General features: G+C 37.8%; 3 protein-coding genes across 4 annotated transcripts; 2 read left to right on the forward strand and 1 right to left on the reverse strand.

The window, feature by feature from the left end:
- The first annotated feature begins 414 nt into the window (after positions 1-414).
- On the forward strand, positions 415-1287 carry LOC129741720 (uncharacterized). Its single transcript, XM_055733468.1, has one exon. The coding sequence runs from the start codon at positions 415-417 to the stop codon at positions 1285-1287; it is 873 nt and encodes a 290-aa protein (XP_055589443.1).
- A 953-nt stretch (positions 1288-2240) lies between these two features.
- On the reverse strand, positions 2241-3337 carry LOC129747277 (glutathione S-transferase 1-like). Of its 2 annotated transcripts, XM_055741396.1 has the most exons (3): positions 3109-3337; positions 2487-3052; positions 2241-2432 (listed from the first exon to the last, which is right to left on the reverse strand). In XM_055741396.1, the coding sequence occupies exons 1-2, from the start codon at positions 3256-3258 to the stop codon at positions 2528-2530; spliced, it is 675 nt and encodes a 224-aa protein (XP_055597371.1). In that variant the 5' UTR covers positions 3259-3337; the 3' UTR covers positions 2241-2432; positions 2487-2527. The 2 variants fall into 2 exon arrangements, with proteins under 2 accessions (XP_055597371.1, XP_055597370.1); XM_055741395.1 differs by having other exon boundaries at positions 2242-3052.
- Positions 3338-10682: 7345 nt separating this feature from the next.
- LOC129741721 (uncharacterized) lies at positions 10683-18927 on the forward strand. The gene is made up of 6 exons (XM_055733469.1): positions 10683-10888; positions 10955-11155; positions 11275-11589; positions 18025-18171; positions 18239-18439; positions 18515-18927. The coding sequence occupies exons 1-6, from the start codon at positions 10745-10747 to the stop codon at positions 18839-18841; spliced, it is 1335 nt and encodes a 444-aa protein (XP_055589444.1). The 5' UTR covers positions 10683-10744; the 3' UTR covers positions 18842-18927.
- The last annotated feature ends 5307 nt before the right edge of the window (positions 18928-24234 follow it).

The raw sequence follows: 24234 nt of genomic DNA on the forward strand, positions 1-24234 counted from the left end.
ACGAATGTACCGACGGCAAGCGCATACGAATACGTCGAAGACAAATGGCATATACTTAGGAAATACACGACCATCCCGCTCGCGTCATTCGGCAAAGCACTGAGAGTTGTACTGGGAGCATCTTTTTTCCAATACAACAAAAAATTCTACGAGCAAGTCCACGGGGTCCCTATGGGCTCACCAATTAGTTGTATTGCAGCAAACATCGCGATGGAGCAGCTGGAAAAACAATGCATCGACAGATTGAAGGAAAAAAACATACACCTCTCTGTCTACAAACGATATGTGGATGATTGTTTCATCGTCGCCCGCGAAGAGGACGTGGAGTTAATTTTCGCCGAATTCAACTCCGCACACACGAGTCTCAAATTTACCATCGAGAGAGAAAATGAGCAAACAATCCGTTTCCTAGATATGACGTTGCTAAGAAGAGATGGAAAAATTGAGAAGACTTGGTACCCCAAACAACCAGATGGTCGCTACCTAGATTACTTCTCGGAAAGCCCATACACACACAAAATCAACACCGCTTACGCGCTGATCGATCGTGCTTTGAAACTGTCGGATGCCGAAAATAGGAAAACCAGCATCACCACAGTCAAGTCGATATTAAGAAAAAACAATTATCCGCAAAACATGATAGACAGCGTTGTACAAAGAAGAGTGCACAATTTGTATAACACCCTCGAAAATAAGCAACACATACCCGACGGTAGCCGTTTCATGTCGTTGCCATACATACCGTGTCTGACCGAGAAAGTTGCAAAGATCTTGCGCAAACATGATTTGATTGCAGCTCCAAAGCCGTGCGACAAAATCAAGTCCAACATCTTTACGAAACTTAAGGACCCAATTCCGATAATGCAACAAACAAATGTCGTTTATGCCATCACATGCGCTTGCGGAAATGAGTACATCGGGCAAACGTCGCAAACTCTTGCCAAACGCATCAAACAACATGAAACCACCGTGCGTCTTAAACAGAAAGCTACAGGCCTAGCTCAGCATGCGTTGGAAAACGGCCCCGGTCATGTGTTTGATTTCCCGAAAACGAGAATTCTCGAACGAATCCCAAACACAACACACCGTCGGATAGCTGAAAAACTACACATAAAGATGCGAGAGAATCGTGCAGTTAACATCCAACAGGACACAAAAGGCATCTCGAGCGTGTACAACGGACTGTGGAAAAAACTGCGGGAAAAAGAGGAAATGGAACTACATCGCAAAACGGAACACATTCAGTCGACAGCTAGCCGCAGCAGCAGCAGCATCAACAGTGACTAGAGAAAAACAATGTGACCGCCCCAGCGGGTGTAGAAAAGCTATTAGTGTAAGCGAAAGATAGTAGATAAGAAAGATGAGAAAGTTTATAATATTTAATTAAAAAAAAATTTTCCGTTTATTTTTTACAAAAATTAGTTCTGAAGATGGTTGAAATAAAATAAGTAAACCGAAACGTAAACTACACGGCAGTTAAATCATTGAATCACCGAAAAAAATCAATCCAAAAAACGAGAAGATAACAACAACGGTGACTTAAACATTTGAAGATACAAACTGTTTTTAACAAAAACGTTTCGTGATCAATTTTCTATTACTTATCAACTATATCATCAAAACTAGCGGTGAAAAACAAACTCAATCAACATAAAATTCCTTCAACATGATTTTTGTACGCACAAAAAAGGCTGTGATACTCATAATAGCGCCGATGTGGTCTAGCGGATAGGCTGGCGCGAGTCTGGTTTTGGTATGCCAGGCGTATTGGGTTCGATTCCCGGTTTCGGCAAGAAAACTTTTGGGTTCGAATCCCATAAGTGGCCGACAGGTAAGATGTGTTTCCTCTTATAACTGACTATATGATAAGAATGTTCAATCAGTTGCAAGCTGGCCAGGTATATTAATACACGAATGCCGGAATACCTGTAAGTAAACTAGCCCACCTGAATGACTCGTTCTTCAAAAATATACTTACATCAACACAATACATTCACTCCATAACAGTTCATACGAAGCCATGGGGTCCGGGTATGGTGTACGCACATTGCGTTGGAAATTTGTCGAACTTAATAATCTAAAGAATGCATGTGAGCACATACTTAGGCAGAAACTGCGGTGAATCCGTGCACACATGGTGGATAAACAGCATACAAAAAAGGCTGTGATACTCATTGATTGTTTTGTTTTATTTATAACTAATTATATCCCTGGGTTTTTCAACAGCAGAAATCACGAATTTTTAAAGAAAAAAAACGAATGCTACAACTCATCCTGTATTTGATACATATATAAATTATCTTAATATCACTTCCGATGCTCCACAAGGCAGCATCTTCGGACCATTCATGTTTCAAACATTTAAAATGTACGTGGATCTAACCCATCATTTCTTTTGCTGCCGGTCTTGAATCCAAAGAGTTGGCAAAGGTCTAAAAAGAAGTATAATGTATAAAAGTATGGACCGGATTAAGCGCTCTGTCTACATATTTTTTTAAAAGATGCTTTCTAATATTGAAGCCGAAATTTATTTCTTCTTGTTCTCTTCAAGCTTCAATTTCAAATGAGCTAGAGCCTCGTTTGCGCGGACAGTGTTGTACTCTCGATAATCGGGAATGGTGCTTTCCAAGCGTTTCAAATAATCCAACACCCTTGGACACTTTTCACCGTCAACGGGAAACAATGTGGATGAGGTCGCCAGCGAGGTGCTGCAGCTGATATCGGCCAACGTGAGCGAGTTACCAACCAAAAAGTTCGAACGAAGTGTAGCTTCCAACAGTCCATAACCCTCATGAATAGCGTCTAGCTTTTCCTGCGGCACTTCCGGTGATCCTCCATAGAAGATGGGATAGAGAATTCCGCGTAGACGCGCGAAAAGAATCCCCGAATCGAAATGCAGCATAGCATTTATGCGAGCTTGTTTCACCAAATCTTTCGGGTACAAGCTATCATCTTTAGCATATTTCGACACCAGATAGACGTTAATTGCATGGCTATCGAAAAGTGCCACTCCATTGTCGACAATTGTCGGGACAGTGTGTTGAGGATTGAGCTGGAGTGAAAATTGATTAATGATAATTTAGCTACCATTTACTCAATTCATTGAACCTTGAGGAATTCAGGGGTCATATGTTCCTTGTTCGCGAGGTCCACAATTTTTATATCCATCTCCAGACCGATCATTTTGGCGGTAATTTCAACGGCTCGACCGACCGGTGACCGGCGAGTTGTGTACAGAGCTATTTTCGATGGAATCATAATTACCGATTTTTGCCAACCGAACTAGTCTAGAATACAACCACTCTCTCTTCGACTATCAAAAAGGCACTGAGCGCGCAGTTGCGTTGCGCATGAATTTGCAGAAACGTACCAAATACATACTAACGCTAAGTCGGAACGTTTATAGCAAACCAAAGCTTAAGACCGGTTTCGTTTTAGTATAGAAGAAACTATCTCGATGTGTGGGTTGCTGAATCAATAAATTTAATTCACAAAATGAAAACGAAAACTGTGCTATCTTTAGCTTCGGAACAAACATGCACCACTAATATTTTGTAAGTTGTCAGTTATAATTTTGCCATAATAATGGGTATCATTATCAGGACCAGTGTTTTTTTTATTATGAGTTCATAAGCGTCTGGCTGACCCGGAAAGAAAAAACAGAACGGAGGACAGAAGAGGAAAATTTTAAATGAGATTTGTATAGATAGAGTAGGATAGCGGCAACAGACTCCGAGAGTTCCTAAGCAACAGTTGGAGGAAGCGTTAATATACGCGGATAAAAAAAATCTACAAGTTGTTATCAAAATTCTTATGGTTGGTTCTTCCATATCACTAATTTTTGGTTGAACCCATAATTCTGCCTGATCAACATCGATTACTACACCGATACAAACCGTTCATGAGAGGTTGATTTGACTTATAGGGGTTTTTTTCCTGCTTATTGCTAAAATTGATCTACATTTGGCTTTTTTTCCTACAGGGTCCGGCAATTGAAGTGCTACATTGAAATAAACATATAAATTGATCAAAACAACAACTTTCTATTTCAAATTCATTCAATTTCTCTTGAAAACAAATAACTTTTTCAAAATTCACTGGAAAAGTTAGACTTGTTCGCCCCCGAGTTTAACCACTCGCCGCAGACGGTCGAGGCACGCAGGTGTTCTTGTGGTATTTTATCCCAGGCTGCCACTAGATGTCGCTTCAGGACCTCCACGCCTTTATGTTTCTTAGAGCAGACTTCGACCTCCAACATAGGGTAACGGACTTATTTTGGACCAGAGGGCCAATTTTGGACCATCTTGTCTAGCTCTCTAATAAAACAAATAATCATAAAATTTTTTAGCAAATATTGTTGAAGCCCGGACACTTAATGTAATGCACTTAATTTTTTCATTATTAGTTGCTTTATAAGAGAGCTAGATAAGGTGGCCCAAAATTGGTCCTCTGGTCCAAAATAAGTCCGTTACCCTACTCCAAACAGCGAAGTCCATAGGATTCAGGTCTGGCGAACTCGCCGGCCACTCGGAGCTCGAAATGAAACCTGGGAAATTTTGCACAATCCAAAGTTGGGTTTTCTTCGCCTTGTTAGCCGGCCCCGAGTCCTGTTGGAAAACCCAATCCTTGGAACCAAAATGTCGACGTGCCCACAGTTCGTCGACATTTATTTTATTTATTTATTTATTTATTGCCATTATGTAACGTAAGATACAATCTTATAACTTGTTACAATGTGTTATACTGATGTGTTTTCCTAGCTAAATTTTTGTTCGTTCGTTTTTTAAAGATTATGTCGTTCTTAATCTGCAAGTCCTGCTAATAAACCCCTCTTGAACTCTGACCTAGATCTAATAGATTTTACATGGAAAGGAATAACGTTCCAGTTAACGATACCTCTCACGAAAAACGAGTTACTATAGTAAACAGAACTTAGATACTCCGGTTTACCTGAGGAAAGAATCCTATGAATAACAGTAACGGATCTGAAAGCATAAAAACTCTCGAAGCGACATCCTAATAAATCTTTTTGAAGATGTGAGGCGTGTGAGAATCTTGTAAGATTAAAAACATATCTGACGCAAGAATTCAGCGCAATGCGAAGTCTTCTCATAGATCTCTCCGAAGCGTTTTGATAAAGAAAATCACCGTAGATGAATAAAGGATAGATAAACGACTTAAATAGGCGGAGTTTCGTTGAGGTATCCAAATGTTTAGTTGTCAAGTAGAGCTTTTTCAAAGATCCATATATTTTACCACATTGGGAGATTATTTGACGGTCCCAAGAGAAACTTTGTTCAAAAATAACACCAAGGTTTTCAGCGTGGTCTACAAACGAAATTTCTTGTCCATCATAATAAAGTTTAGGAGGTAGGACAGATGGAGTTAACTTGTTGATGAAAAGTGCTTTTGTTTTTGCTGGATTAATAGGCAGAAGGTTATCAACAGCCCACTCGTGGAATTTAGAAAGATCATGTTTCATTTGGGCACCTAACTGCTGTAAGGAAGAACAACCATCAGTACTTGCGTATATCTGAACATCATCAGCAAAAAGATGCACTGAGCAAAACTTCAGAACCAAAGGAAGATCGTTTATGAATAGCGAGAACAGAATAGGGCCCAAAATAGAACCTTTAGGAACCCCCGAATCAATTTCTGAGAATTCCGAAAAAACACCATTGAAATAAACGGATTGCGTGCGCGCTTGAAGGTACGAGAAAATCAATTCAGCCGCATGTTTAGAAAAATTGTAATTATGTACCAGTTTTTGAACAAGTTTGTTGTGCGCAACCCTATCGAAAGCTTTCGAGAAGTCAATTAACAGAAGTAATGCGCTTCCTCTTTTATCCAAGGCAAGGGCTATATCATTGTGCACTTTCATTAACGCTGTTTCAGTGCTATGATTAGGTCTGAAACCGGACTGGAACTCACTGAGAAAGTTATGTTCACCGATATGATCATATATTTGTTGTTTAATAAGCTTTTCAAATACCTTAGATAATGAGCTCAAAATGCTGATTGGTCTAAAATTGGTAATATCTGATACGTTTGATTTTTTTGGAATAGGTATAACTTTCACCCGTTTCCACAAAACGGGAAACTTTGAAGTTAAAATAATGGTGTTGAAAAGATGAGTTAATAATGGTAATAAAGAGTGCAGGAGAATTTTTATAAGTTTTATCGGAATATTATCTATGCCCACAGCATCGGATTTGATTTGAGATACAGAATTGACAATTCATATTCTTCCACAATCCGAAAACGGAACCCTCTAGAGTTCTCAGGCAGTCGCAGAACTGCGTTGTTATTAATGGTAAAATTCGAAGTGAAAAAAGAATTGATTTCAGTTGCAGTGGAACTGAAATTTGTGGAAGATTGAAGCGTATTAGATAAACCAATTCTTTTCAAGTTACTCCAGAATTTTCTGGCAGGAACACTCAAATTTATAGAACGCTTTTCTTGATTGAGTTTGGCATCCGAAATCAATGAGGTCACTTTGTTTCTTAAAACTTTATATCGGTTTCGATCGGCTAAACTCCGAGAACGCTTCCATGTTCTGTATGCCAGATCCCTATTAATCATTGCAACTTGTATGTCCTTATTGAACCAGCTATGATTACGGAACTTTTTAAATTTTAAGGGAAAGAATAGATCGTGTATTTCTGTTAGGAAATTATTCAGTAATTCCACTAACATATCGGAATCATTTATGCTAAAAAATGAATCCCAGTGCAAATTGGAGAGATTTGCAAAAAGCTCACTTGCGTTATAATGCTTGTAGTCGCGATACCAGTAGCCCATTTGCTCTTATTTTTTTTTCAAAGTTAAGAGATGCAAAAATCATGTCGTGATGTGAAACACCTGGATTTGAAGTTTGGCTAAAAAGATTAATTTTATCTAGTGTATCAGTGAGAATCAGATCCAATTGCGAACAACCATTATTGTGAAAAAAAGTTGGTTCTGAGTTTATGCAATGAAATGAAAAACTGGAAATTGTATCTTTAAAACAATCTATTCTACGCGATTTTCTCATAATGTCTGTATTAAAGTCTCCTATAAGAAAACTATTGTTGCAAGTTAAGGAATACTGCTGTACATGATATTGCAATGTTTCAGAGCAGTCAACATCCGGAGGATTATAGTAGACTCCAAAGAATAATTTGTTTGCTCCCAAGTGTAGTTTAGTTAAGATAAATTCTGTTGGATAACCATGAGATAAGCCGTTACTATTATTAGATTTTTCAATTATTTCAATACGAAGAGATTTTTTAATATAGATGCATATTCCACCACCATTCCTATTACGATCATTACGAATTATATTAAAACCATCAATAGCTATCATTGTGTCACTAACAACATCACTCAACCATGTTTCAGTCATAAAAATAATGTCGACCTTACTTTGAGTAAATATGTTTTTTAGCTCGAGGAATTTGCTTTATCGCCGGGCGCATAAACTTTGAACATTCATGTGGCATATGTTAAGTTTATCACTCAAAAGGACGCTTTGTAAAACTGTTCTGGTAACAGAGAAGTTCGTGCAGGCATCATCCCTCAAAACGTTATCCATCAAAAAGAATAAAAATTTCTAAGTCTGAATTCAAAAAGGATTCAAGAGCAGACCCTACATTTAAAATGACAAAAATCAGCAAACTACTTAATCTAATCACTATATTTTTTGGCAATTTCATTCTGCTACTATCAATGGGCCTCTAGTTCAATTCGACTTGGAACAAATACGACGATTCGTGTAACCAACAGAATAAGGGCTAATTTCCTTTAAAGTATTATTTTCAAAAAAAAAATGCATTTAAAAACAAAAAAAAACCATAGCAGGTTAGCATAGATTATTGCTGGTAACGAATAGGTTGGCCAAGAGGAAAAAAAACTATGTAACTCACAGTCATCGCGTATATCACCTCATTCTGTAGAACTAGTTCCCGATATGTATTTTGGTTTGATCTTCACTCCTTCAGGGACAAAAACCAGCGGAGTCCGGCCATCACGGGCGATTCCGGCCCAAACCATCACCGATGCTAATTTCTGTCACCAGGTGGCCGTCAACAAGTCGACATGGCTTCGTGATCTGGCTGGCAACCAAACTCTGTCGTTCTGCTTATTCACGAACTGCTGCACGGTGAAGAGTTTCTCGTCGGTAAACACGATATTCTTCAGCCTTCCTTCCGCGGCTCTCTTCAGCAGCGCCTTCGCTCTTTTTACCCGTTCTCGCTTCTGCTTCACCGTAAGGTCTTGAAGCTTTTGTATCTTGTAGGGCTTGGTCTGAAGTTTATCTTTCAGGATCCGACGGAGACTTCGATCCGATATGTTGAGATCCTCTGTCAATTTAGTGGCACTACCATACCGTTTTTTGGCACTTCTGGACTCCAGGTATTTTTTGACTGTACGGTATACAAAACTTCTGCACACACTTATATCGGACAGCTCACGAACTATGTCCTTCTGCCGTTTGCCAGCTAGGAACAAAGCAACCACCGCGCTACGTTTCTGTTCGAGATCCATTTTTCCGGATAACACCTGATTACAAAAGTCTTAGTACTGAGTACTTACATCCAATGATAGCTAAGACTTAATGTAAACAAAGCGACGAGGGGTCGTTCAATACTGTTTCGTGTGCAACGAAATAATTACTGTTGAAGTCATATAGCAGTTCAATTTTCGGACCCTGTAGTTTCCGGTCGCCAGTTCCACATGTTTGTTTATACCGTTTGATAATGCGCCATACGGTATTTCTGGGCAATTTCAGCTGTTTAGCTAGCCTAGCAGCAGACCACAATGGATTTTCCAAAAAAAAAAAAAACTATGCAGAATTTTTTCCCTTCTTTCGGCTTCCATGTTAATTGTTTGCAAAGTACAGTCGATTTGCGGAATGTCAAAAACACATTCGTGAATCTGACAGAATTCCCGACACGTTGGTGCCAAAAACTTCTAAATCTGTCCACCAGGAACGCCACAATATGAGCAAAAGTTTGTTCCAATTCTAAATGAAGCAAGCTTAAGCAGTTATGGTTAAACAGCCATCCTGTTCGGCTAAGTATCGCTAGTTTAGCCATAGCCAATTTTGTGTCATCACATAATCTGATGGTTGGCTTGATCGAAATCTTGGGTCAGAATCAAACAACCATATTTATGTTCTAGTTGACACCTAATTCAACTGATATCTATATCTATAGTTATTTTTGAGTGTACTGGCATAAAAACTCGAGCTCCTTAGCAAAATGATGCATGACCAGTGACCACTACACATTTTATGGGATATTTATCCTGTTCGACAACTTATCCCAAAATTAAAAAAAAGTGCGAATCGAACCCAACGCAACATTTTTATTTTGACTTGCCAGTCCGATAACTTAACCAGTGTACCAACTGGGTCAGTTAGCAAACGAAGGTTTACTGCCATAGTCCTCCTGCAAAGCCCGATCACAAAAAAAAACGCTCTACGTTGGCCGTCTGCCGTTTGGCCGGTGGTTTTTTTCATCCTCCTTTTTCTTTGACGGGAATGGAAAACTGTTCTATTGCCGGTTGATATACCAACTCACATAGCGTTCGATACATCATTGGACAGTATCCTTTCTGGCTGATAGTTTCCGTCCTGCTTTGTCGTGTGATTGGATATGATTTGAGAAAGCTTGTTAGTGCCAACCCGGCATAGAATCTTATGCCGGTAATTCCATCTCCAAGAAAGATCATTATTGGAGTAGAGTCTGATATCTGGGTGTATAAGTTTAATGCATCTGTAAAAATCCGATCGAGATCGATTTTTCAAGTCTTTTTTCATGTTTTTGAGATAACAGAAGTTTTGATGGTAGAAGTAGTATTATGCGATCTTACACAGTTTGGAATGCTGCACGGTGTTATTTGAAAATGATTATAAATAGTACTTTTAAGGAACCAAAAGACAAACAGAAACACAATTCGGCACCCTTAAACTGTTTTTAGTCAAGAATAAAAATGAAATCTTTTTAAATCTGAAATTTGAAATTAATCGAAGTCTCAATACGCTTCAACAATATTTTTTGGAAGAATAGGTCTAAATATATTGTTATCGTTTCTCATAAGCAGCAGTATTTTTTAAGTTCAATATATTGCTTAAATAAATCAAGGATAGAATAAAAATTTATTTTTCTTAGAAAAAAAAAAGAAATCTGTTGACCATCTGTAAGTTATTTGTACATGGGTTTCAAAATACAGATGAACTGATGCGACACCTTTCCACGGTGATAATTAAAGCTTATTTTTGAACTGATAAAACCATAATCAGTCTGGAACCTTATCATATTTTTCTAATATGTAATTGAATAATGTGGATAGGAGGTGCCTCGAGGGGGCTTGAACTGTAGATTCAGATTTATGTAAGTTTTTAGAAACTGATGATCTCCAAATAAACAAGAGCTTCATTTTAGTCTTAAACCTAGATCTTCCAAAGTTCCGAGTCATGTTTTTTTTTCGAAAATACGCGCGTCACACCAATCGCCAGTCTGGTTCGAAGATATCGTTTAAACAAGTTCACGTTGGTGATACGTTGTCGTTTACGACTCTCTCAATATTATGTGAAACGACACACCTACACAGTTCAGTGTGAAATATAATCTCTGGCTATGTTTCTGTGAAGCCAAGGCGACTGGCCGTCCCATCATGAGATAACAACTTGTTTCATCCCAGCGTCGCACCGATTCGCCAGTACATTTTGAACCGGCCGGTGAATTGGAAGTGCTTTGCAAAAATGGTCAAGCCCATTCTCTATACCCTACATCTCAGTCCCCCATGTCGTGCGGTCGAACTAACTGCCAAAGCACTGGGGCTCGAGTTGGAACAAAAAGTCATAAATTTGGTTACGGGTGAGCACTTGACTCCGGAATTTGTTAAGGTGTGAACTTACTGTTGATTATTTTGGGGAAAATTTTTCTTCTTACTAAAACTTTTAAATTTACAGATCAATCCTCAACATACGGTTCCGGTTTTGGATGATAATGGCACAATCATTCCGGAGAGTCACGCCATCATGATCTTTCTGGTTTCCAAGTATGGCAAAGATGACAGTCTCTACCCGAAAGATATCATCAAACAGGCTCGCGTGAATGCCGCTTTGCATTTTGAAACGGGTGTACTGTTTGCTCGTATGAGATTTCTGTTTGTAAGTATAGTTGTCATTTGAAACGTACAAAATTACTCTCTCCGGCTATTTTGACCTACCCCACAAAGTGCAAAATTAGAGAAACATATCGTGTTCAAATCAATTTATTCTCATTTCAGGAGCCAATTATCTTCCGTGGCAGCAAGGAAATGCCGGCTGAAAAAGTTGATTTCATTCAACGGTCCTATCAACTGCTGGAAGATACCCTGGTGGATGATTATGTCTGCGGATCTTCTCTGACCATCGCGGATTTCAGCTGTATTTCAACGATCGCCACCATTATGGGCGTTGTTCCGCTGGAGAAGGAGAAGTTCCCGAAGGTGCACGCCTGGATCGATCGGCTGAAGACGCTGCCCTACTACGAGGAAGCCAACGGAAGTGGAGCGGTCCAGTTGGCCCAGCACGTCGTTTCAGCCGTGGAGAATAAGTCCGGCTAAGCTGGAGACGGAACCATATGGGTTCATCTTCATTCGAAATGTACTGCGATAACATACGGTGCGGCTCGTATTTCAATTCACCATTATCAGAAAGCTTCGATTGATAAACCAGCTAATTTAGAGATAACATGTTCCATCCGTAGAGGGTTCAATCGAAAACAACTGACATACATACATTTATTTCAATAATGCGTTTGTTTGAACCTTTTGCACAATAAACATATCCACTGTCTCTAGAACGTAGATTGTATTTTAACGCCTTTTGTCCAAAGCACTCCAATCAAATACACACTCGAAAAACAGCTGGATAACCTTTAATCTATATCACAAACCCTTTCTTTTTTTTGGGTATCGCAATCAGTTGATCAATTGTAATATGTCCCCTTTTGAATGTACCCGACCTTAAGGTGTCCGTCTTACCCGACTTAGCAACTTTTTCATCAAAACGTTTGTGGCTCAAGCCCTTAGAACTAAATTCGCTAATTATCTTCCAGATGGTTATGAGAAGCCTGTTAAACATTCCACCTTTGAAAACGATAAAAATTTCCAAAAATGTCGCGAGTTCTAATTTTGAGTAGTGAAAATTACATCAAATTGAGGTTCCTCATGCCTCATGTCTCAATGTAATTTTGTATTTTTCTAAATGCTCAACGTCACATTAGAAAAGGTTTTGATAAATTACACAAGGCCCTGAAACTAAATATGCAGTTTTTCTATTACCTTTTTTTAATTGAAGTAACTTTTCAAAATAGTTAAAAACAATTTAAAGAAGTTCTGCAATTTTTAACAAAACTCGAAAACAACAAAATACTTTCTAGGAATAAAAGCTTTGAATCAACTATCAACTTTCCTCAAGACTTCAAGTAATTTTACTCTGTGTGAAAAAACTTATAGAAGTTTTTTATTTGTTTACTTTGCCTCATTTAACGAATTTTTAAAGATGTAATCAAATTGAAATTTTAGATTTTAACGCATAAATCTAATCGTTTTGCAGGTCCCAACAAAATTGTGAATGAAATCAAGTTTTTTTAACTTTCCACAGTAATGTCAAAAATACTTGCAATAATATAATCCCCCCCCCCCCCCCCCCCCAAAATTTGATTAAAATCAAATATAAATTCAATCTACCTTATGTTGTTTGAATAAATTTAAAAAATATGCTTCAATGATATAATCTCTAAACTTAATACAACGAAATTTGTTGTTTGGAATTATTTAAAATAGTGATGTCACACGTTTACCAGTTTGATATATGATGAAGAACTCATTCAACATTATTTTAGCGAAAAAGTGAGACAATAAGTTCAAACTGCTTTGAACGGTGACATATTTTAACAAAAACATTCTTGGTCCCATTAATCGTGGGGTCAATCGGGACATGTCCATAAAAGTGTTTAAATTCCGTCAAGATTTTGGAAAATAATATGAAACTGAAGAAGATTTACTTTTAAGATGATGCTAGAAGAAAGGGCCTGAACACCTCATTTTGAAGGTGTGTCTGTGTAGAATGTTGCTTTCTATTTTGATTTTGGAATTCACTCTTCAGTTGTCAAAATGTCGTCCAAGGAAGAAGAGCAGCGTATCAAAATTTTGCTCGCTCATCGCGAAAATCCGACCTACTCGCACGCAAAGCTGGCAAAATCGCCAAAAGTTGCAAAATCAACCGTTACAAATGTAATGAAAGTATTTGGGGAACGTTTGTCGACAGCCAGGAAGTCTGGATCGGGGGGAAATCGAAAACCGGAAGCCGCTGAGACGACAAAGAGAGTTGCCGGTAGTTGCCGAAACCCTAACCTCTCAATTCGAGATGCCGCAAATAAGCTGGGTGTATCGTCTACAACCGTGCATCGAGCCATAAAACGAGCCGGATTATCGACTTACAAGAAGGTAGTGACTCCAAATCGCGATGATAAACAATATACGACGGCCAAAACGCGATCCCGGAGGCTCTACACGACGATGCTGACGAAGTTTGACTGCGTGGTAATGGACGACGAAACCTACGTCAAAGCCGACTACAAGCAGCTTCCGGGACAGGAGTTTTATACGGCAAAAGGAACGGGAAAGGTAGCAGATATTTTCAAGCACATGAAACTGTCAAAGTTCGCGAAGAAATATCTGGTTTGGCAAACCATCTTTACCTGTGGCTTGAAAAGCAGCATTTTCATAGCTTCCGGGACTGTCAACCAAGAAATTTACGTGAGAGTGTTTGAATAAACGTCTTCTGCCTTTCCTGAAGAAACACGGTTGTTCCGTACTGTTTTGGCCGGATTTGGCATCTTGCCATTACGATAAAAAGGCCATGGAGTGGTACGCCGCCAACAACGTGCAGGTGGTTCCCAAGGACAAGAACCCACCCATCACGCCAGAGCTCCGCCCGATTGAGAAATACTGGGCTATTGTCAAGCGGAACCTAAAGAAGACCAAAAAACTGCTAAGGACGAGCAGCAGTTCAAGCCAATATGGCTTTCTGCGGCGAAGAAGGTGGACGTAAGGCCCGGCAATTCGGATTTGGAAAAGCGGAAGCCTAACTGAATATTTTTCCTGAATTTTATATGAATTAAACTTGAAAAAGAAATTTCATTTGATTTTTTAAATGAACGATTTCGCCGATTTACACGCGTTTTCCCTTGACCAAATTTTGATCGATCACCCTATATTTGAGTTTTTTTGCCGCAGGAGATAAAAAACAACCTACATTTCTATATTTCCACATTTCTTCGATTAAAAGTGTGGGTGACAAAGAGGGTTATTGCTGGGGATTGGAAAAAATAAAAAAAAATATCTACAAAGCGAAAAACTATGCACTGTTATGCGTTTTCAATTATGGAAGCTAACATGAACGCATTTTTATTGTTTAACAGTTTCTAAGTACACCACACCCACAAATCAGACTCTACTCCAATAATGAACTTCCTTGGAGGTGAAGTTATTGGCATAATACTCTTTGCCGGACCGGCATTAATAAGCTTTCTATTGACTGGCGTTTTCCTCCCAGCGCAACCGCATTGCAGCCCTCCCTCTGAAAGAAACCTAACAAAACATATCCAATATTCTGTTACAAGACAAAGCAGGATGGAAACAATCAGCTAGCAAGAATATTGTCGAATGATGTATCGAGCGCTGTATAAACCGGCATTAGAAAAAAAAACATTCTTTGTTTCCAACCGTCGGCAAAAAAACATCAGCCAAGATGAGCTGTGCGTATGGATGTAAATCGGCTGGTATTCGGTCATTGCATTGCGTTTTTTTTTTGGTAATCTACAGTGGTAGAAAGACTATGACAATAAACCTTCGATTGCTAACCGACAGAAATGGTACACTGGGCAAGATATCGGACTGGCAAGCCGAGATGAGAATGTTGCAGTGAGTTCGATTCTCACAATGTTTTTTTTTTTTTGATGAATTATCCAATAGGATGCCATAAAATGTTTTTCTTGTTCCGCTTGAATGTAGCAGTCATGCATCATTTTGCTTGAGAGTCCGTGTCTTTATGCCAGTAGTGATTTTCCAATCATATCATCTTTGGCATACAGTTCACTTTTCAGCGCATTTTCGGCACAGAAAAGTGCTAAAAAGGCTTTTAATTTTTGCAACCTCTTCTATGGGTGCAGTTTCTCAATAAATAACAACTGTCCCTATTCACCCCACTTGGGGTTGTACAAAAATTATTGTTAAGAAATTGATTGTAAATTATAAAACTTTTAATCAGTTAGAAATAAACCCTTCTTTGTTAAATTCGTACACGAGTCACTTTTACCCGATCAGTAATTCCTTAATAAAATTCGATCTGTTCATGACCGCTGACATCGGTGGAATTCCAGATCACGTCCGACCCAACGTCATTCCTTCAATCTTTGCATCCAAAGTACGTGAAATTGACCCTACAAAAATGTTCTTTACTGATGGTTCTAGAATCGACGGCGCGACTGGTTTCGCAGTGTATAATGAGCGCTTTGAAGCTTCTTTCAAGCTTCAAGAGCCATGCTCCGTTTACGTTGCCGAACTAGCCGCAATTTATTGTACCTTGGAACACATTCGCACTCTGCCCGTAGACCACTATTTCATCTATTCGGATAGTCTCAGCTCCGTTGATGCGATTCGATCGATGAAACTGATGAAGCGCTCTTCCCATTTTTTGCTGGAAATTTCAGGGCTATTGGGCGCTTTGATCGAAAATTCGTACAAGATTACCTTAGCTTGGATCCCGTCTCATTGTCTTATTCAAGGCAATGAGAATGCGGACTCATTGGCTAAGGTGGGCGCGTTACAAGGTGAAATCTTTGAGAGGATAATAACTTACAATGAATATTTTTCAATACCTCGCACTTTAGCGATTAACGCTTGGCAGTCTAGCTGGGACAATGGCACAAAGGGACGTTGGCTCCATACGATTATCCCTAAGGTTCCGACGAAGGCATGGTTTAAGCATTTTAACATGAGTCGCGATTTCATTCGCGTGATTTCTCGGCTCATGTCAAATCACTGCCGGCTTGACACGCATTTGTTTCGTATACAACTAGTTACAAGCAATGTTTGTGTTTGTGGGGATGGCTACCACGACATTGATCATGTTGTGTGCACGTGTGAACGGTTTGATCGATCGAGGGCTTGGCTACTGGATACCCTTAGGGCCCGAAGTAAACTACCTGGTGTTCCAATTCGAGACATCTTTGCAAACTTAGATCTTGAATATTTGTACCCTATATACAAATATCTTAAAATGTCTGAACTGGTCGTTTAGTCCTCTTCCCCTCTGTCTGTACTCTATCTAATGCTCTTTTCGTCTATTTATTAGAACAAACTTTCATCCGACGGGTCCTACAACACCACAAAGAAGGCTGGCCAGGAAGTCGAAAACCCTGAGGTAGCTATCGAAACCACAGCTACAGGAAGCCACCACCGGACCCTAACGGAAACTGTTCTTGGAAGTGACCCCAGTTAATCCCCTTTCCTTTCCTATACATAGTTGAATTAACAGTTGAGTAGCCGCGACGATTACGGCCCCCTTCTTACTAACCCAAAGTTAGGAAAAATACTCCCGGCACATAAAAACTTTATAAGTAAAATGCCTAATAAAACCTTTTGTAAATAAAAAAAAAAAAAAAATTGATTGTAAAAATTCTTTCAATTTATGTACTTTTTTTTCTTCGATTAAGTTTGGTTCAGGTCAATGCTAATTGACCAATGCTTCAATGCTATACTGAATATTTCTCTATTCATTGTGATTGCGTTTTGACATATTTTTCGATATGATGCTTAATGAGAAAGAGTTTTGCTAGCAATGTAGAGAATATCATTTTTGTCTATAGGTATACCTTCTCAGCTGTGAACCCTATGAAACGCAGTTTCTGTTGTGATTTATTATCTAATAAAGTCGTTTTCGTTAAGAACGTTCTAACGTTGCCAGAATACCGAAATGAGTGTGCAGTTTTTCAACAGTTGAGATTGTTCGTTTTTTTTCCATGCCAAGTCATTGATAACCAAAAGTGTACCTATCAAGTACTATGACGGTTCGATGCCTTGCCAGTTGCAATAGACGAATGATGAATTATTTATTCATTTGTTATTAACTTTTGGACATGATATACGGGTTGTCACTCAGCTTATTTACATTTTTGGAGCTAAGCATCACTTGTTAAATTAAAAAGTTAGAACAGCACGAAAAGATATTTCAAACAAGGTTTTCGGTACTACCTTGTCCGAGAAAGAATGACCTTAACGGGTTAAACTCCTATCAAAAAATAAAAAAAAGTACTACCTTGTCTGAAATTTCTCTAAGGGTATAGATAATAGTTCCGAAGCAATCAAACTGTTAAGAAATATAACTATTTAAAATGTTTTTAGGCAATTGTTTTAATCAGTATAGGTAAGACTAAGCTATTTGAATCAGTCTCATCTGGCATGGAATGCAATAAACGTACAAATGCACCACACTATATATGTACGTTTGTTTTCTATCATTCATTGCAGCACGTAGAACATTTTGCTCGAAATGATAAGTTCTTGATTAGTGTAAGTATGCACTCAAATATATTTTAAATCATTATTATACAGAACCAGAAAGATAACTAAAGACTGTTCATGTCAACTTTCTTAAATACAGATGAATTATACTTACTTAAACCATGACTCTTAATCGTTCATATATTTCAAATCTATCCAAGGAAAGATGTGCTAGTATCTTTCTAAAGTTAAAGAGGAATCGAACCCTGAGGAATTCTTCTAGCTTTGAGTGTAACCGGTTCGAAATAAGTGCAATAGTTGGAGGCAGATGTTTGTCGAACAAACCTAGGAAGGTACTTGCAAATAAGCTTTAACGAGTACCTAAATGAAAACTTTCCTGTCACAATTGTGCGATCGGAAATGGTCAATCCTTTTCGAACGTTTGTTCAATCCGGATCTCTAGATTTTCAGCTTAAGTTTGCTTGAACGATGGTAAAAATAGTTCTGTATACTGCAAAGCTCAGCCCTCCAGGCCGTGCTGTTGAATTAACCGCCAAGGCTTTGGGACTGCAGGTGGACATAAGACCGATCAATTTGATCGCCGGTGACCATCTGAAGCCCGAATTTGTGAAGGTAAAATGTTTGACCTTGAAATTCATAAATCATAATGCTTTGCATTCTAAACAATTATTGTTTACAGATGAATCCTCAACACACAATTCCGTTGATCATCGATGAAGATGGTACAACTGTTTTCGAAAGTCACGCCATCATCATATATCTGTCTAATAAATATGGTGATGGTAAACTTTATCCGAAGGATAATAAGATTCAAGCGAAAATCAACGCTGCTCTGCATTTCGAGTCCGGGGTGCTGTTTGCCCGTTTACGTTTCTATGTGGTAATTATTCAACTGGTATCCCGTGAAATATGCACAATTCAAATTTATTTTTTCGTGACCTCCACACACAAACAGGAGCCAATTCTCTATACCGACTCAAGCGATACGCCTCAGTACAAGATAGACTACTTATACAAGGCTTATCAGCTGTTGAATGACACGATCGTTGACGACTTCATCGTTGGGAACAGCATGACTCTGGCGGATTTGAGTTGCATCGCTAGTATCGCTTCTATGCATGCCATTTTTCCAGCCGATGCTGGACAGTATCCGAATTTGGTGCGTTGGATAAACCGGATGTCGAAGCTGCCATACTACAAGGAGATCAATCAGGATGGTGCCGAGGAGCTGGCTGCACTTTATCACAAAAGACTGGAGGAGAACATTCGGAATCAGAAGTGATCAGGGCATGAAATGCAGTGACTAACATTTAAAAAATGTTAAATTAGTATGACAAAATTATTAATATGATTTGTTCAACTCAGAAATATTGTATTTGTCATCATTTTTCATGTATTTGTTCTCCTTATCCTAATCATGTGGCTCATGATTTGACCAATTCTCAAGTTTCGGATCTATTAACTTTTTTTGAGAATTTCAACAAGAAATATGACAGAGTGAACGGGTCATAAAAACAAATTAAAAGACTACATATCCCGAAAAACAATTCTTCCGACAATAAAAATGCAAATAATTCGGATGAGGCCTCTGAATTATTCGCCCGCAGTATTTACAGCGTAAGCTACTTGAATACAAACTAGGCACGCTGCAACCGTTAGCTTGGCTTAGCTTATTTGATTACTCAGATCCACCTTTTATCTTTGAGCCCGAAATGCTTGAAAATTGTTCCTTATGACGAATTTTCAAATTTGGCCTGAAAAACATTCCGAGCTCTTCAATTGTTGGTGTGGTTCGGTAGAACAAGTTCCACGTCACCAATGGTTGTTACTCCGTAATTGACGGAGACGATCAATTTTGCACATAGTACAAAAGAAAGGAGCTTGGAATTTGGGATTAGCAGCACATTCTTATAGCGTGTTTTTTTTTTTTCATTCTGTGACAACCCAGAACTAATTGCTGTCATTGTGCTTTTTTATTACTCTAGTTTGCGCACGAAAAACGAATGGTGTCACCCTGAGAATAAAGTCAGTGATGGGAGAAGTTCATCAATACTGTTACCAATGTTTTCAAAACAACAAACAGATGTTTATGGCTGAAATGGACGAAAAAATATTGTTGCTGCGATGTTGAATTTCTCAGCCAAGCAAAATCGTACCGGAAACCAGCTCAAATCACCTTGGCAACACCACAACGAATCCATCTGCATTCCCATTTACAGCTCTTCGGAAACTTCAAAATATTCAATGTTTTATTTATTTTATTTTATTTTATTTTATTTTTATATTTCAATGTTTTATTTATTTTATCTTATTTTATTTTTATATTTCAACTCGTTAAGGTCGGTTTCCAAAATTATTGAACATCGTATTAATACATTAAGCCTATTCACAAAAACGGTTCAAAACAGCTTGCTGAAAACTATCGAAGGGAAACAATTTTCCAAAGTTTGGGTTTGTATTGAAGTTATGAGGCAATATGTATTGAAAAATGATGCTTTTAGAGCTTCAATAAGCTTCAAACACTAGACCGATTGATGTGAAATTTGGCATGGAGAGCATGTGAGATTTGGGCATGCAAAATAATCATAAAATACAATAAAAGTGATTCTCATCAAATGTTGTGGAAATGCATACATTTACAAATTCTGATAGTTATGGTTCACAAAGGCCCCTCCCGTCAAAGAATCAACAATCAACGATTTGCGTGAAACTTGGCAGGTGGGAGTATTGGAGGCAGAGGAAGGTTCCTATTGTGATTTGAGACCCCTCCCTCTCTCATGAAGGGGGAGAGGGGCCTTCCAAACAATAGACAATTTTTTGCATAACTCGAGAACCAATCAAGCAGATGGTATAAAATTTGGCATGGGGTGGTATTTAGGAACGAGAAATATTTCTATGAATATAAGGTAGGCTTCTCCCTCCTCTCAGTGGAGTGACAGATAGGGGCGATGGGGGATACCTTACAATTTTTCATATTACTCGAAAATTAATCAAGATATTGGAACCAAATTTGGCATGGGAAGGTATTTGGATACGAAAAATATTTCAATGATTATTTGAGACCCCTTCCTTTTTCCAGTAGAAAGGGGGAGAGGGCCTATTTCATTTTTTTTTTACATAATTCAAAAACAAATAAAGCAAATGGAACCAAATTTGGCATGGGAGGGTATTTGGATGCGAAACATATTTCTATGATTATTTGAGACCCCACCCTTTTTCCAGTAGGAGATATAAAGGGGGGAGGGGGCCTCTTTTATATTTTTTTACATAACTCAAAAACTAATTAAGCACATGAAACCAAACTTAGCATGGGCGGGTATTTGGGAACGTGACATGTTCTAATGATTGTTTGAGAGTTTCATTCAATTTTTACTTTATAACTCAAGAACTACAACAGCAAATGGAACCAAATTTAGCACGGACCGATATTTGAGTACGAGAAATGCTTCTATGAATATTGGGTTTCCCTCACTCCTTCAAAGAGGTGGATGAAAATGGGAAGGAGTGGTCTCCCTTACAATTTCTAAGTATAACTGGAGAGCAGATCGAGCAAATTGAACCATATTTGGCATGTGAGGGTATTTGGATACGAGAAACGTTTTTTTTCATAAATTGAAGGTCCACCTTTTCAGCGGAAAGATATAAAGGGGGAAAGGGGGGCTTCCATACAATTTTATTGCATAACTCGAAAATTAATCGAGCAAATTAAACCAAATTTGACATCAAAAAGTATTTGAGTACGAAAAACACTTTCATGAATATTAAATTCTCACCCCTCCATTCAATGGGGAGAACAGAAGGGGGGATGGTACTCCCTTTCAAGTTTATGCATAACTCAAAAATTAACTACGCAAATAAAACCAAATTTGGCATGCGATGGTATTTCAATACGAGAATTTTTTTTATGTGAAACAATTCTTTTTTATGCAGTAGGATGATAGAATTGGGAACATAGGAAGGGAAGAGGAAAGCTAACATTTAACTTTTTTTTTACAAAATCCGAGAAATGGACAAAACTTAACATTGAAAATGATTTTGGTATGATTCTATCATTATCTGACACACCATCCTCCTTTCTTTGAGTAGGTACATGACAGGAAGGAGGTGAGCCCAATACAATTTTGTTAGCATAAGTTCTCAATTTATGCTAACGAAGCCAATAAATGGAAACAAATATGGCATGGAAAGGTACTTGGTTACGAAACATGTTTTTACGATTGTTATAGACCCTTACGCTTTACAGTGTAGAGAGAGAAGAAAGGAAGAGGCTCCATATAAATTTTGTTTGTAGGGGAGAGGCGGGCTATATGCGCATATTAAGGAAAGCACTAATTTTCTCCCATATTCCAATAAATAGGAGTCTAAAAACTATATGCACATGAGCGGACATCTGTTTTATATACGTTAGAGCAATTTTTCTGTTAAAATCTCTTACAGTTTTTGTGAAAATAATTTTGTAATAAAAGAAGTCAAAATAGCCGATTTCCGAAACTGGCGGGCTAAATGCGCATATTTATGTTTTTAGCTATATTTTATCACCACTTGCCATATTGTGATACTATTGAATTGGAAATGGTAGAAACGGATGTTAAGCATACGTCAAGGCTGAAATTTTGGTGAAATATTTTACATTACTAGTTCTTTTGCATGAAACATAGTTAGTTATTCCATATGGCCATACCCAGACAACCAGAAGTCGTATTTTCTTTAACAGATTACATCGTATAGAATGTTATTTATACTCATTTTCGTATATCTGCACCTACAATGTGCGGTCCATGCATATTCTTTATCGTATTTAAAAGCATTGCATGATTTTATTACGACAAGAAGAGAGACTCGTATTTATGTACATATGAACTCGACCTTTGTGTACGACAATTCGCTATAAATCCTTGAAACAACCGATATACGGTGATCAGCCGTGACTGAGAGATTTTGTCGTGCTATGCATAAAATAATTCGAAATAAAAAACGTATATAACTGCATTGATTCGTAATAATGTGCATGCAATCGTATACCTTTGCAAATTAATTCGCATGTCTGATTTTCGTAAAACGTATATGCTGGCAATCGTAAAAGAATACAAAAAAGTTCAATAATATCGTTTATGATAATGGGACATCGATGATTGGAATCGTATTAAAGGAGGCTTCAAAATGTTGGTCTATTTTTAGATCATCGATAACGTGTTCTACGATTTAAAAGATTCAAGTTATAGAAATATACGATTTGCTTTTGGTTTAATGCCTTGAAGCAAATCCCCTTGAATTTATATATTCCAGATAGCGTCGAGGAACCATCATGAGCTGCAGATCGTATGGTTAGGGGATCAAGTCCAGGTACTGACAATAACTTCATGAACGTTGAAAAAAATCGACAATCAGGCAAATAATAAATTTGTACGATATAAACTTGAATTTGACAGCAAAAAACGCATTTCTTTGAAATAATCTTATTTTTATTATTTTTGGGGATGAATAATCCATTTAGTTTAAAGTACAAAAAAAAATAATAATCTTATTTTTATTCAACTGACGGAAAATGAGAGCCCTGCACTCAAGTCGCAAAAGACAACCAAATAAGTCGTCAAACTTTCCATATTGTTACGAAAAATGTCGTATATTACAACCTCAATCATCTACATATATGATGATGTAATTTGTCATAGTATATTCCAAAAAGAATGAGGGTAGTCGTAAATGATGCGCATGACAAGTCGTGCAAATCGTAATTTAATACAATCCTAATCAAGAATATGTTTGCTAATGTACCTATATGGCCTCCAAAGTGATACGTATATAGGGGAGAATGAGGATACTTGATCCCTGGGGATACTTGATTCCTTAGCTATATCTCGAAACTGGAATGTCTTACAAAGATCAAATGTTCTAGAAAAATGTGCCAAAATGAGCAAAATAACAATGCTTGTAGTTTAAAAATTTTTAACAAAATAATTGTTTGAGTAATTGAACTTTGTTTGAAAAATTTCACAAAATGTAACTTGAAGATCTTTTTTCATCACTTTAAAATGTTCCTTACATGGGAAAATTATGAAAAAAATATTTGTTCCAATGTATCAATCGTTCGAGCGTAAAATGAACTTCATAATGCCATATTTTCATAGCAATGGAAAACTCTCAACTTTCTCCAGAAAAAGTTTTCTAAAATGTTGATTATGGGTACAATTGATCCCCTAGAGTTGGTTACAATTGATCCCCCTACCAAACGGCATATTCTTCTTCTGAATTGATCGTTAGATTGCTGATTACGAAATTACTAATATTTATCCAAAAACTAATATTTATCAAACAATTGTCTGAAGAAAAGAGCAAAAATAATTAATTTTCTATTAATTATAAAAAATAGCGCCTTTAAGTATGCAATGTTATTAGCGTTGAGACAAAGTTATAGAATTTTCTTCTTATGTCTGCTATAAATTGTGAATTGAGAACAAACATGACCAAAATAATCAATTAACATTCTATCTTGGGGTTTTGTATGATTTTTATGCAAGGATTAGGGCTTCCTGAATAAAAGATCAAGTCTCCTTCAATAGGGGATCAAGTCTCCCCTAACTTCAGAAAAATCGCAATTTTTTTACTCCCACGAAAATGCTTCTAGCGCATCACCGGGTTCAAGTATCGTTCTAATTTTTGGATCATAGAAACTTG

Source organism: Uranotaenia lowii, chromosome 2 (assembly GCF_029784155.1).
Source record: "Uranotaenia lowii strain MFRU-FL chromosome 2, ASM2978415v1, whole genome shotgun sequence".
NCBI lineage: Eukaryota > Metazoa > Arthropoda > Insecta > Diptera > Culicidae > Uranotaenia > Uranotaenia lowii.

What these genes read in the sequence shown, in the direction of transcription:
- LOC129741720 (XM_055733468.1), top strand. Translation starts at nt 415, where the DNA reads ATGACGTTGCTAAGAAGAGATGGAAAAATTGAGAAGACTTGGTACCCC.
- LOC129747277 (XM_055741396.1), bottom strand. Translation starts at nt 3,258, where the DNA reads ATGATTCCATCGAAAATAGCTCTGTACACAACTCGCCGGTCACCGGTC. An exon ending in TGACCCCTGAATTCCTCAAG is followed by an intron (nt 3,053 to 3,108) that starts GTTCAATGAATT and finishes TTTTCACTCCAG; the next exon opens with CTCAATCCTCAACACACTGT.
- LOC129741721 (XM_055733469.1), top strand. Translation starts at nt 10,745, where the DNA reads ATGGTCAAGCCCATTCTCTATACCCTACATCTCAGTCCCCCATGTCGT. An exon ending in TGACTCCGGAATTTGTTAAG is followed by an intron (nt 10,889 to 10,954) that starts GTGTGAACTTAC and finishes TTAAATTTACAG; the next exon opens with ATCAATCCTCAACATACGGT. An exon ending in TGAAGCCCGAATTTGTGAAG is followed by an intron (nt 18,172 to 18,238) that starts GTAAAATGTTTG and finishes TATTGTTTACAG; the next exon opens with ATGAATCCTCAACACACAAT.